General features: G+C 47.6%; 1 protein-coding gene across 6 annotated transcripts in view; it reads left to right on the forward strand.

Annotated features, from left to right (window-relative positions):
* KANK4 (KN motif and ankyrin repeat domains 4) overlaps nt 1–11,205 on the forward strand; it is a 69,495-nt gene extending 58,290 nt beyond the window's left edge. For all 6 annotated transcript variants that reach the window (XM_043461125.1, XM_043461130.1, XM_043461128.1 and 3 more), the window contains 3 exons: nt 310–452; nt 3,853–4,053; nt 9,094–11,205. In XM_043461125.1, the coding sequence (XP_043317060.1) occupies nt 310–452; nt 3,853–4,053; nt 9,094–9,198 (449 nt within the window). In that variant the 3' untranslated portion in view covers nt 9,199–11,205. The remainder of the gene's footprint in view (nt 1–309; nt 453–3,852; nt 4,054–9,093) is intronic.
* Nucleotides 11,206–12,405: the final 1,200 nt, after the last annotated feature.

The raw sequence follows: 12,405 nt of genomic DNA on the forward strand, positions 1-12,405 counted from the left end.
TCACCTTCAGTGTCCTCATCTATAAAATATGAATAACAGTGCCCCACTTTAGGAAATAAAGTAAGATCATAGGCCTTGGTCATCTCTGACTCTCCTCTGCGCCTTTTTTGCTAGGTATCCTCAGAAAACTTGTAAAGAAAAGTAGCCACTGTTAAAGGCTGCTAAAAATGTAGAATACAGATTCTACCACTGGGAAAGAATTGCTCTATTCTGTGGCCGTTTAGCCAGCAGGAAGCCTCCTGTTGAACAGGCTAAAGCCTGGCTCCCGGCATTTTAAGAGCTCTTCTAGCGTCAGTGTTTCTCTTGCAGGTGTCTGCAACGTGGACTATCAGAACAAAGCCGGCTACACTGCTGTGATGATCACTCCCCTGGCTTCTGCTGAGACCGATGAAGACATGGCTGTCGTCTGGAAGCTCTTAAGAGAAGGGAATGTGAACATCCAAGCTACTCAGGTAGGAGGAGTGAACATGATCTCCTCTTTGATGAATGCAGGCTCCTCCTAGTTTTGTTCTGCCAGTGGGGTGAGGAACTCCATGCAGATCCAGTTTTTAGCTTGAGAAGTCTGGGCCTTCCAAGTGGCATCTATCCAAAGATTGGACTTCTGGTTTCCTTGGAGCCTCTTGAGGCCCAGACAGGCTGAGACAGAGGTTGTGAACTTGTAATCTATGTTCTGGGCTGAAACTGGGCAGATTCCTTCTGGGCCAGACTCCTTGAACTGAAAGTTCCCACAGATAGCATCTGGACAAGGCATTTGCTATTTGTGATCTAGAAAGCCCCTGGAGGTGATACATAGAGGGATCATGAATCACAGAGCAGCTCAGAGGGTTGGGTTGTCTCTGTTCAGCTGCAGGGCCCTTCTCCTTGAGAATATGGAACGAAGGTGTAACCCTTAGCCAATAGGGCTTTGAGTCAGAGGGAGCTCCATATGGAACAGTGGGAACTCTTCAAAAGGCCACTTGCCCATCTTTGACCAAGAGGAGAATAAGTGGAGTGCATTCCACTCTCCTTTCCCCCTAGAGTGATCATGGGTGTAGCCCCACTCTCAAGAACTATGAAGGGTCTGAGATTGTACTCTCCCTTAAAGCTAACAAGTTAGCTGCCACAGTGTCATGGATGCTGGCAGAAGACACAGGACTCCTATGCCAAAGGCCAGTGTGGTATTCACAGTGGTAACAGTAGTCAGAGCATCGCTATTTATACCTGTTCCTGGAGTCCCGATAGCTACAGGGCGGTGTGAGGAGGAGCAGACCCCTGTGCACAGAGGGGGCTGTGTTACTAGAGAGAAACCCTGAGCTTAGGGGGACCTAAATCTTCCATACTGGTTAGTAAGCATGACTGCCCTCTGTTCTGAAGGAGACACTACCTCTGTCTTCCAATGCTGTTCACTGTACGTTCTTCCTTAAAAAGACAGTGAAACAAAAGGCCAGATAGTGCCTCACTCATCGGATTGCAGCAAACCAAGATACCATAGAAAACGGTCTCCCAACAATCCATTTAACTCTGCTATCCACCCCAGCCCAAAGTGATTGCAGCTAAACCTGATGGCAAAGTCATTTTGCCCACTTCACATAATAGCAATCCTATTGGTGGCAAGAATCAGACATTTATAGCTTACTTTCTGGTTTTTGAAGTGTTTTCACTCACCTATAGCTTACACCATAGGACTCAGTAAAGCTGTTTTCACTTCAAATATTTTCCATAAACATAGTAAATCTTTTTTTCTCAATCGGCCCTCTTGAAGGCAGAATGCTCACTAATGATCAAAATACATGCCCTTCTTGTAGAGGAGAAACCGATGCTGTAGGAGAATAAGGGACCCATCCCACGTTGCCAAGGGAAGGAAGGGATTACACGGCGTAGCCGTGCTCTTCAGCGCCCCCTGGGGGTTTTAGGTATTAAGGGAGCCACAGGCATCAGGGTAGATAGGAGTGAGCTGGGAGGCCAGGAGTCTCCTGGGCTAAGCTACCTATTTCTCTCTGTATCTCCAGGGTTGGCACTGCACCACGCTGATAACAGTATTCTGTAAATGTTTGTTGAATTAAATTGTATGGAACCAGACCAGGAGGGAGGTGAGGAAGGAAAGGGTCCCAAGTCAGGCAGTGGGCAGACAGGAAGACATCTGTATGTGACAGCTGGCTTTCATAACACTCGGAGAGAGGCCCCTGGAGGGAAAACTGTGGTCTGGTTAGTACACTCAACAGGTATTACCTCAGGACTAGGTATAAGCAAACCAAAGAGCAAAGAGTCTTCTCTGGAAAGATCTGCCTTCCAGAGAAATGGGGAACCAGGACACCTGACGATACATTCCCATGGTGGTCAGACATTATCTCTAACACTCATAAAGACAATAATAGCTAAAATGTATACAACATTTGGGCTTCTCTACTGGCTCAGATGGTAAAGAATCTGTCTCCAATGCAGGAGACCTGGGTTTGATCCCTGGATTGGGATGATCCCTTAGAGAAGGGAATGGCTGCCCACTTCAGTATTTTTGCTTGGGAAATCCCATGACAGAGGAGCCTGCTGGGCTACAGTTACAAAGAGTGGGACACAACTGTGTGACTAACACTTTCACACACATAACATTTGGGCCTCATGCAGGTCCCACAACAGCCCCAGGGGGTAGGTAATATCCTTAAGCATTCCTGTTTTACCAGACCAGCAAAAATCACCAAGAGGTTAACTTATCCAGGCTCACATAAGCAGTATGTGACAGGGCCAGCCTTTTTCTGATTGCAGCCCCCTTACTTTTCTCTAAGCCCCGGCCTTCTGGGCAGGGAAACATAATCTATCAGTGACTGCACTTTGGAGCCTTAATCAGTGAACACATCAGCCAACATGTTTTACTTGTAAGACGCTGTGCTCAGAGCCACAGGGGATCTGAAGGGAGAGAAAACAGAGCCCTTACCTCATTCTTACAACCTTACAAAGCCTGACATTCAGTCAGAGAGACCCGCCTGACCTGCCTGGAACCCCGGAGAGAATCATGAGTGCAAAATATATAATCAAGTTGTATAAGAGTACTGTGTATATACAGGAAAATCCAAGGGAAATGATGATCAATTTATTATCAGAAAAAATAGCTACCACACATTTTTATATTTATACCCTTTATTTCATTTGACTTTCACAAATACTCTCACCAAGACTGACCAAGATTCTGGGACACCAAGTGACGTGGCCAGGGTCACACATTGGGAAACAGCAGAACCAGAGCTTTGTCTCACTCTCTGACTCTGATCCCTTGCTATGTGCACTGATTATTACAAGCAAGTGAAAGATTGTTGTCAATGGCTGTGGGCTAGCGATGACCATAGTACCACGCAGAGAGCTTGGTGAGAAAAGAGGGTTCTGGGTATCATTCAGCTGAAAATATCAGAGGCATTCAGAGCAATCCCAGGCTTCCTAGAGGAAGTTAGGCTGGGGCAGGCAGTCAGAAGCTATGCTCCTGACTTTTAAGCCCTCCGTTTATTCCATCATTCAACGTTTATCAGCACGTACTTGGTACTAGGTGCTGGAGAGAGAGATGAAAAAGACTTAGTCCCTGCCATCAAAGATGTCACAGCCCATGAGAAAGACAGAGGTTGACATGTTGCAGAACCAAATGGTAAGTGCTGTGTTATGAAAGCTGCGCTTGGAGTGTAAGTCAAGGGCTTTAGAGACGATGTACATTTGACTAGTGTCTTGGAAGAGGAGTAGAAGTTTGCCAGGCTAAGGAAGATACGTCCCATACCACGGAGATTCAGATCAACTATCATTTTCCAGAGAAATCTTTCCTGCTTGCACGTAGGCTATAGAGGGGGTCCTTCCCATCAGCCACAACCTGACCACACCCCTGCTGTTTGTGTGCAGGGGGGCCAGACGGCGCTGATGCTGGGAGTCAGCCACGACAGGGAGGACATGGTCCAGGCGCTGCTGAGCTGCCAGGCAGATGTCAACCTACAGGACCATGATGGATCGTCAGCCCTCATGCTGGCCTGTCGCCATGGCAACACTGACATGGTACGGCTGCTCCTGGCACATCCAGCCTGCGACAGCAGCCTGACTGACAAGGTGAGACTTATAGGCAATTAACAAGTGGGTCTTTCACTTTCCTTCCTGAAAAGTACCTTGCCAGCTAGCAGGATTCAAGGAAACATATGGCAATAGCAACAGAATTAACCTCATAAGGCTGTTCTTGGGTTTAAATGAGATGACCCATGTAAATGCTGAGAGACTTGGGGCTGGGAAACCCAAAACTCTAGCCTTTTACACCATTCTGAGGGGTTATGTCCAGGCCTGCTCTCAGCCCTGAAGCACATCTGATCACGGCAATAACAGTGTGTGTCCTTTGAGGCAGCAGCTTGAGCAGGGAAGCTCTGCTGTCCACGGGGCTCCCAAAAGGCAGGAGGAAGGAACCATGTGCAAATCATGTCCCCTCTTGGAAGTGGCCCACCTTACAGAGGGGCCCGTTTCATGGAGACAGCCTGCCTGAAGCTGCATCGGCAGACACAGTCTTCTTGTAAGGCGATGGTGATGGCAGTGATGAGGATGGTGATGACGGTGGTGGTGACCGTAATGAGATAACAGTGGTGAAGAGTTAACCCATACCAAGCAGTTACCTCAGACCATCTTGTTTAAATCCCATAACAACGTTATGAGGTTGACTCTGTTGATGCCACCCATTCATTTATGAGGAAACCGAGGCACCAGGTGGTGAAGTAACATATGCAAGGTCACATAGTTAGCTAGTAGAACCAGCTCCATCAGACTCCTAAGAACACTCATAGAAACTAACTCTTTCTGTGCATTACCTCACAGTTCAAAAGGGACAAAGGCCTGGGGAGGGAAAGAGCGCCCCCTAGTAAGAAAGGGGCTCTGAACTCCCCACCACTGTTCCATCAGTGACTCAAGCTGCCAGGTCCCTCCCACCACACTCAGGCAGCAGGCAGACCCGCCCCTTGTCTTCAGGTCCCCTGAACCCCAGCTCTGTCCGAAGTCATTTCTGTGATCAGTGGAGAGCACAGACCCTCTTGAAATGCCTGTGGGAACAGTGGCGGGCTCTGAAAATAAGATCCTCTTTTTCCAGATGGGATACAGTCAGACTAAGGCTGTGTGTCAATGAGCTCCCTGCAGGGTTGGCCTGGGGCTGAAGGAGGTGGCCCCTTAATCTGGAACAGGCCCAGGGCCCTTTCATGGGGTAACCACGGCAGTGGAGGAGGCCTGAGAGGGCAGGCCTGCAGGACGGGGGACAGAAGCTTTGCAAGTCCCTGGTTAGCGGGCATCACCAGGCAGTGAGACTGAGGCTATCTCGCGGAGTCTGCCGCAGACTAGAGAGCTCAGTGGCTGCTTTCAGGAGGTGGAGGAAGAGCCGTGGCAGGAAGACTCCATGGTTCTTCCAACAAATTGAGTGATGGTTAGAAGCATGGAATTTTAAACACCCATGAGTTTGAAACTGGACTGTGTAACTGTGCCTTTGGGCAGGTCACCTAACCACTCTGAGCCTCAGTATGCTTGTCTATAAATGAGGATAGTAACAGACCAGACCTTAATATGGTAACATTTGTAAAGCCCCTATTAGATAGCTAAGAAATATTTAGTTAATGGCAACTGTTATTGTTGTGAATAGGTGAACCGTGATAGCAAATACAAAGCAGCCACTGCATGAATGAGTAGGGACCAGGGCATTTGCGGGCCGTGTCTGGAGGGAATAGGGAGGGTGAAGGTCTGGAGTTAGGAGGGGCCAATCAGAGAAGACTGGTCCTCAAAGGGAGACATGGTTCTCATTCAGGAGTGATTTTTCCCTCCGGGGAAGATCCCACAGTGTCTGAAGACATTTTCATCTGTTTTAAGTATGTGCAGGGGTCAGTCCTGGCATCTAGTGGGTAGAGGCCAGGGATGTTGCTGGACATCCTACAATGTATGGCAGCAGTGAAGAATTACAAATTATCTGGCCCAACATGTCAGTGGTGCCAAGGCTGAGAAACTCTGGTATAGGTGAATAATGAAGTACTGAACTTCTCGGATGAGAAGCCATCCAAGTCAAGTGCTGGATCGGGAAGAGCCTTACCAGGGTTGAGGACCAGGCTGGCTGCAGTTTGGGGGAGGGCTGGAAGCTGGGGAAGTAGGAACAATGGGGCAGCTAAACCAGAGATGGTGACGGAAACCCATCTTAGGGGAGGGTGGAGAGGGTTAGGTGATGCCCAGCGAGCACAGGGTTGCCCAGGCAGTCAGTCAGCAGGCCCACAGAAGATTCTAGACCCCAGCTCACAGAGGCCAATCAATCACCGACTGCCTGCTGAGGTTTCCCAGCAGGAGTTTCCCAAATTGACTTGGGTGAGAAATGTCAGTGGGAGATAGGGACAGCTGACTGGGGACCCAGCAAGCACCAAGCCCTGTGCCTCCTGCTGTGCATGGAGGGGTGGTGTCCAGCCCTTATCATGATCACCATCTCCTTCCAATGTTCAGTTTCCTATGGAGACTTAGGTACGCCGTTGGAAAACTGTGAGAGAAATCATGTCTTGAAATTGGATTCTCTCATCCTGCCAACATTTAAAGGTTGCTGTGAATGCAGAACCCCCAGAACAGCCAGCAAGGTGTCTTTCCCAAGTTTGGAAGGTAATTGGAGAAATTGATCACCCAGCCTCTTGGGGCAGCCAGAGTGATAAGGATGCGGAGGTGGTGGTGAGGGTGGAGGCCTGCCCCCAACCCCGAGGCTCACCCTTGGAAGGGCTTGTTTGGGCAATGCCTCCAAAACACTTATTAAATTGAGAGCTTCTAGAAGGCAGAGACTATGCCTTGCTCATCTTTGCCTGATATGCAGTGGCTTCTTGTTGAGTTCTTGTCATATTGAAAGATAACCCCCCACCAGACACACACACACACACACACACACACACACACACACACACAAACAAAGGTGTGCTGGCTGCCCGAGCCCCTGCCATATGCAGTGGCTTCTTGTTGAGTTCTTGTCGTATTGAAAGATAACCCCCCACCAGACACACACACACACACACACACACACAGAGGTGTGCTGGCTGCCCGAGCCCCTGCCATCTCTCTGGGCCTGCAGTGATGCTGAACAGGGACCTGCTGTTCCTGACTCCCACCAGAGCTGCGTGCCATGGACTTGTTCCCAGTGCTTGGGCAGAGGCATCTCAGGGACACACCCTCCCCAGGTGGTCTCTCTGGCCACCCTTTCTGAACTGAATGTGGCCCTCCACTTTCTATGTCTGCAGTTGAAGAGCTCCTAGATGTAGGCTGTCATCTCCAGGTGGGCCCTGTCAAAGTTGCACGTGTCCCCTGAGACTGGCTCTGTGACTCTTGCCCGGTTAATCACACTGTATTTGTGTTATGTGGAGCCTCCGTGTTGATGAAGTGCGGCAGGGGACAGGCCTAAATAAACCCCGGGTGCCTCTGTGGGGCTTTCACAAGATGCCTCTGAGAAACATCTTTGCTTTCTTCCAGACTTGTCCAGTCTAGGAGCATATTCGTTAGGATTCAGGTGGCTCAAGTTATTGATCAACTTGAATACTCTGTTATAATGTCACTGGCATTCCCTCTTTCAACAGTGCATTTAGGACCGACCAGACTGTGGGCGTGGGGCCAGGGGCTGGGCCAGCAGAACAGGCCAGATCCAGTGGCTGACCTCATGGGGACTGAGATTTGTCGAATAACTCCACAAATACCAAGCTGCAAAGACTGATAAGAGTCACGAGGCCTTTTCAGGGAAAACTTCATCTTTGTCTGTTTGGGGAAGCCTGTTTGCTGAAACGCTGCTTCCTCTGCCTGTCCCCCACCCTTCCCCCATACACACAGGGTGGTCATCCTCTCTGGAGCTCACTCTGCTTCTCTGCTGCTTGTTTGACCTCTGGCCATACATTATAGTTATTTACGTGTGTGTGTGTGGGGGGCCTTGGTGTCAGCTAGACTCCGTCCTGAAGCTCAGAAAAGAGACTGAAGGGGTTTTAGCTGAGTGTGAACACTTCCTACCTGCTCCTGTGGAATTTCCACATTTTAGGAAGTAGTTTCCCCCATCTGCAGTAGAGAGCACCCTAGTAAGTCTTGGGTGGCCCCCATGTGTCAACCTATTAATGTTTTGTCGCAATATGTAAAAATATTCACACATTTAAATGGGCTAAGTAAGGACCAGAGATAACCTTAGGTTGGATTTTGCCTCCAAATGAGTTGCCAAAAAAGTGGGTTTTGGAGCTGTTTTGGTTTCATAATTCTGGGTATGGGTTGGAGCCCTCATGGAGCTGAGCGTCTACTGCATCATGGCAGCCCTTCCCCTCATCTCTGTGCAGAGAAGGGCTGGTGCTGCCTACTGAGAGTTGCTCTGCCTGCAGCTTCTTTAGATAGCAGGATGCAGCTCCTTGCACTGCAACTGTCACGAGAAAAGTTAGCATGGTATTAAATATGAAGAGGTAAAAATGAATGTGCCCTTCCTAGTTGCAAGCCCATTTCGAAGAATTGATCCTTAGGAAATAATTAGGAATGGGAGCATGCTTTCTGCACTAAGTTTATGATGGTGAAGACTTGGAAACAACCTAAATCTCCAGTAGAAGGAAAATAGTTCAGTAAATAATGGAATATTATTCAGTGGATAAGAAAAACGATATGTTCTGATGACTGTGTAAGAGCAGGGAAAGTCTCATAGCATATCATGGTGAGTTAAAAATAAAAGCAACATTCAAAATTGATACACATGATCATTCCTCTACATAAAAACCAACAACACATTTGCACAGAAGAAAAGATTGGAGGGAAATTCACCAAAAGGCTAACTCTCATTTAGGTCTGTGTAATGAAATAATGGAAGAGTTGTTTTCATCCCTCTGTTTTCCAATTTTAAAAGAAAAAGTGTTAAAAACCAAGTGACACTTCTTTATTTTCATCGGAACAGATTTCCGAGGAGTGAATGCTGTTTCCACTGAAGGGAGCCCGTTTCTCTGACCCTCATGTCATTGGAGTCTCCTCCTCTCCTCTGAGAATGCTTGAAACAGACTTCCATGCCCTGTATATATCTCTGGTTCCCAACTCACCCTTCCTTTCTGCGGTGGGAAGCAGATGGGATAAAAATTTGTTTTTCCTTTTCTTTCTCTCTTGTAGGCTGGCCGAACGGCTTTGTCCATCGCTCTGAAATCGCCCGCCCATGTGGAAATTGCAGGGCTGCTTCGGGCCCACTCGAAGCAGGGCAGGCCCCTGGGGCCATAGGGGCTGTGGAAGAGCTGGCAGCTATCAACAGAAGAAGCATTGTTTGGACTCTTCCCTCGTGGAGAGGGCATGGGTCATAGCCAGAGGGCTGCGCCTGAAAAGAAGAAACAATGCCAAATATGCACATACATTCCTGTTGTATAATTTTGCTCATTAGGATGCTTTGTAGTTTTTGCCTTAGGCCAAGCCCCAAAACTCTGGGCTGTAGAGGGGTGCAAGGTGCAGGGTGCATTGGTGTCGGCTAAAAAAATTCCCAAACATCTTCAGCCTCGAATTCCTCATGACTCTACCCTTTGCCACACCGTGTAATGAGCAGGCAGGCAGGAGCACAGTAGCAAAGCAATACTTTTTACATGGAATTTTAAAGTGCACCGTCTTTTTGTTTTTTAATCAATTATATGTGAAGATGTCCCATTGGACTTGCATGTCTAGAGAAGAGGGGTGGGGAAGGGGTGGGATTTAAGCAGCTGCCCTGGCAGTCATTCTCTGGAGGACCTAAGGAGAATCACTGTGCAGGCCGGTGAAACTGAACAAATCCCACTGGGGCCTCTGTTTAGTTGGGGTTGACAGAGAAATCTTAAATTCAGATGAGGTAGGAAGAAGCACATTGGTGTCAGTGCCAGATACACAGTCTTGACCATTTCCAAGTCATCAGGTGGCTCCACTTTGCTCCAGGGAAATTGAAATTAAATAGAAAATTATCCAAACTAATGAAGCACATCACGTGTATTTAGGCAGAGCCCAGTTACATAAGCTCTTCTAAATCTGTGAAAGAAACAAATGAATCAGAGTGAGCATCCTTCTCAGGGTAGGTTCATGTCATCTAGAAGCCACCTTTTTCTTCATAGTAGTATCCTTGGTGGTTTAGTTGCTAAGTCCTGTCCAACTCGTGACCCCATGGGCTGTAGCCCACCAGGCTCCTCTGTCGTTGGTCCATGGGTTTTCCTAGGCAAGAATACTGGCGTGGGTAGCCATTTCTTTCTCCAAGGATCTTCCTTACCCAGAGATTGAACCGAGGTCTCCTGCATTACAGGCAGATTCTTCACCCACTGAGCCACCTGGGAAGCAGCAGTACCCATGGCCCTCACAGTAATCCTGGATCATTTCCACTCCACCTTTATGAGCAGACTATGAGCCCTCATGAGGTTCTGAGGTTTCCAAGGCTCCTGGATGCAGAACCTGCCAGCGTGGGCTGCAGCAGGAATGTGGAGGCTGGGCCCAGTAGGGCCTGTTCTGCACAGACATAGATCTCTTCTGAAAAGCTCCTTCTTAGACTTCCACAATCCCAGGGGCCACCGTGTGCATGGCTTTATCTATAAATTTGTTCTTTTTAAAAAAATCTCTCATGCAAAAAAACCCCTCTTGTATAAAAAGGAAAGACATCATAGTTGGGTGAGCCTCACACTGGCAACTCAAAAGCTTGAGTTCTCATCTGATTCAGATACAAATTTGCTTAATGCCCCTTGAGTGAGTCATGGTCCCGCTTTCATCATCTCTAAAAACGGAAGTTATCATACAACATCATACAACCTAACTCCTGGGGTGCTGGGCAAGGAACAGCCGATGGAAGTCTTAGAGTCCAATTTGTAATCCATGAAGACTGTCTACACAAATGGCACAGCAAACGTCAGTACAACTTGTGATTCAAAAGAGAGGCTCAGAAGTCCTAGAGCAGGACTCTGATATGTGACAGTGTTGCTCAGAGAGAATGAAGCAAAGTATGATCTAAAATGCTTTAAATGGGTTTGTTTTGACCTCAAAGCGCATTTTAAGAGCAGAACCCTACATTAATAATGTGCTAGCCCAGTTCTTCTCAAACTTTGATATGCGTACAAATCACCTGGAGATCTTATTAGAGCTCAGTCAGTCTGGGAGGGAAGGGGGCTGGAGAGTCTACATTTCTAACCAGTTCTCAGGGGACACTGACACTGCTGGGCCACACCACACCTGGGACAGCAAGACTCTGGCCTATCCTGACTGTTTATATATTAAAATGCTGCCTCTCAATCTTTTGTCTCAAAATTTCTTTGCATTTCTTTGCTCTCAGCCTTTGGGAACTTGCAGTGTGAGTCTTATCTTCTGTTGTGGTTCTACAGAGAACAGTGAGGGGTCCATGTCTCATGTTGCCAATTTAGAGTCTGTTTCTGCATCTCATGTTGCGTGGCAACTTGCATTTGGTCACATTTTAAAAAATTATCTCATTTGAGTCCAGCTATTATATTAAGTATAGCTTATTTACCAGAGAAGGCAAACTGGTTTTCTTAGTTTGAAGCCACTGAAACATTATCGAAAAGATCTTGTCCACCCTTTCTGAGATTTTAAATGTTTCTTTTCCTCTTGGGTCTGGAATGTGAATACATGACCTCAGCCCTTATAACCATGCCATTCCGTTGAAATGTCTGAGCCCAGAACATGGTGAGATGAACAAGCACAGCTTGCCTCTTTACATTGTCACTACTCTAAAATTCATTCCTCAAATATCTGCAGAGACTGACCAGGTGCCTGATCTGTTCCCAGTATGGGCTGTTAGAAAGCAGCTGTGGTCCCCTCTTGAAAACCAGTGTCTAAGGTTACCATGATCCCAGTCTCAGGTTTTGGAGGACTTTAAGCCATGGATCCACTGATTAATACAATTATCAAGTATCTGATGGCACAACCTCCAAGCAGCATAAATCAGGCTGCCTGATTTATCTGGAGACAGATATTAACCTCCGGCCTAGGGAGAGACCCACAGGTACTTCGGCTTCCCTCACTGCAATGCAGGAAATTCTTGCAGTCTACTTTTGAAAGACAAGACATACTTGCTAATAGTTCGTTTCACAAATAATTCTGGAGTGCCTACTGTGGACAGGAGCTGGACTCAAATTAGAGACACCGGGGACACAATTCAGATGGTCATTGCATCTACTTGGGGAAACAGTGGTGAGAAGGAAGCCCAGAACACTACAGGGTACCCATGAAGCCCACCAGAGCTGGTCTTAGGAAGTCAAAGGAGGCTGCTAGAGAAAGAGGAGTCTAATTGAAAATAAATTAGTGAATATTAGTCAGAAAAGGAAAAGGAGTGAGTGAGAGGTGAGGAGAAAACCGAGCCTGGCAGTTAGACTAGGGTTGCCAGGGCTGAAAGATTTGAAAGCCAGCATCGAGGACCTTCATTCAATTTGATCGAACTGCTGTGTAGAGTTTGAGAGAGACCCTGAGACCAAAGGG

The sequence above is a fragment of the Cervus canadensis genome, chromosome 2 (assembly GCF_019320065.1).
Source record: "Cervus canadensis isolate Bull #8, Minnesota chromosome 2, ASM1932006v1, whole genome shotgun sequence".
NCBI lineage: Eukaryota > Metazoa > Chordata > Mammalia > Artiodactyla > Cervidae > Cervus > Cervus canadensis.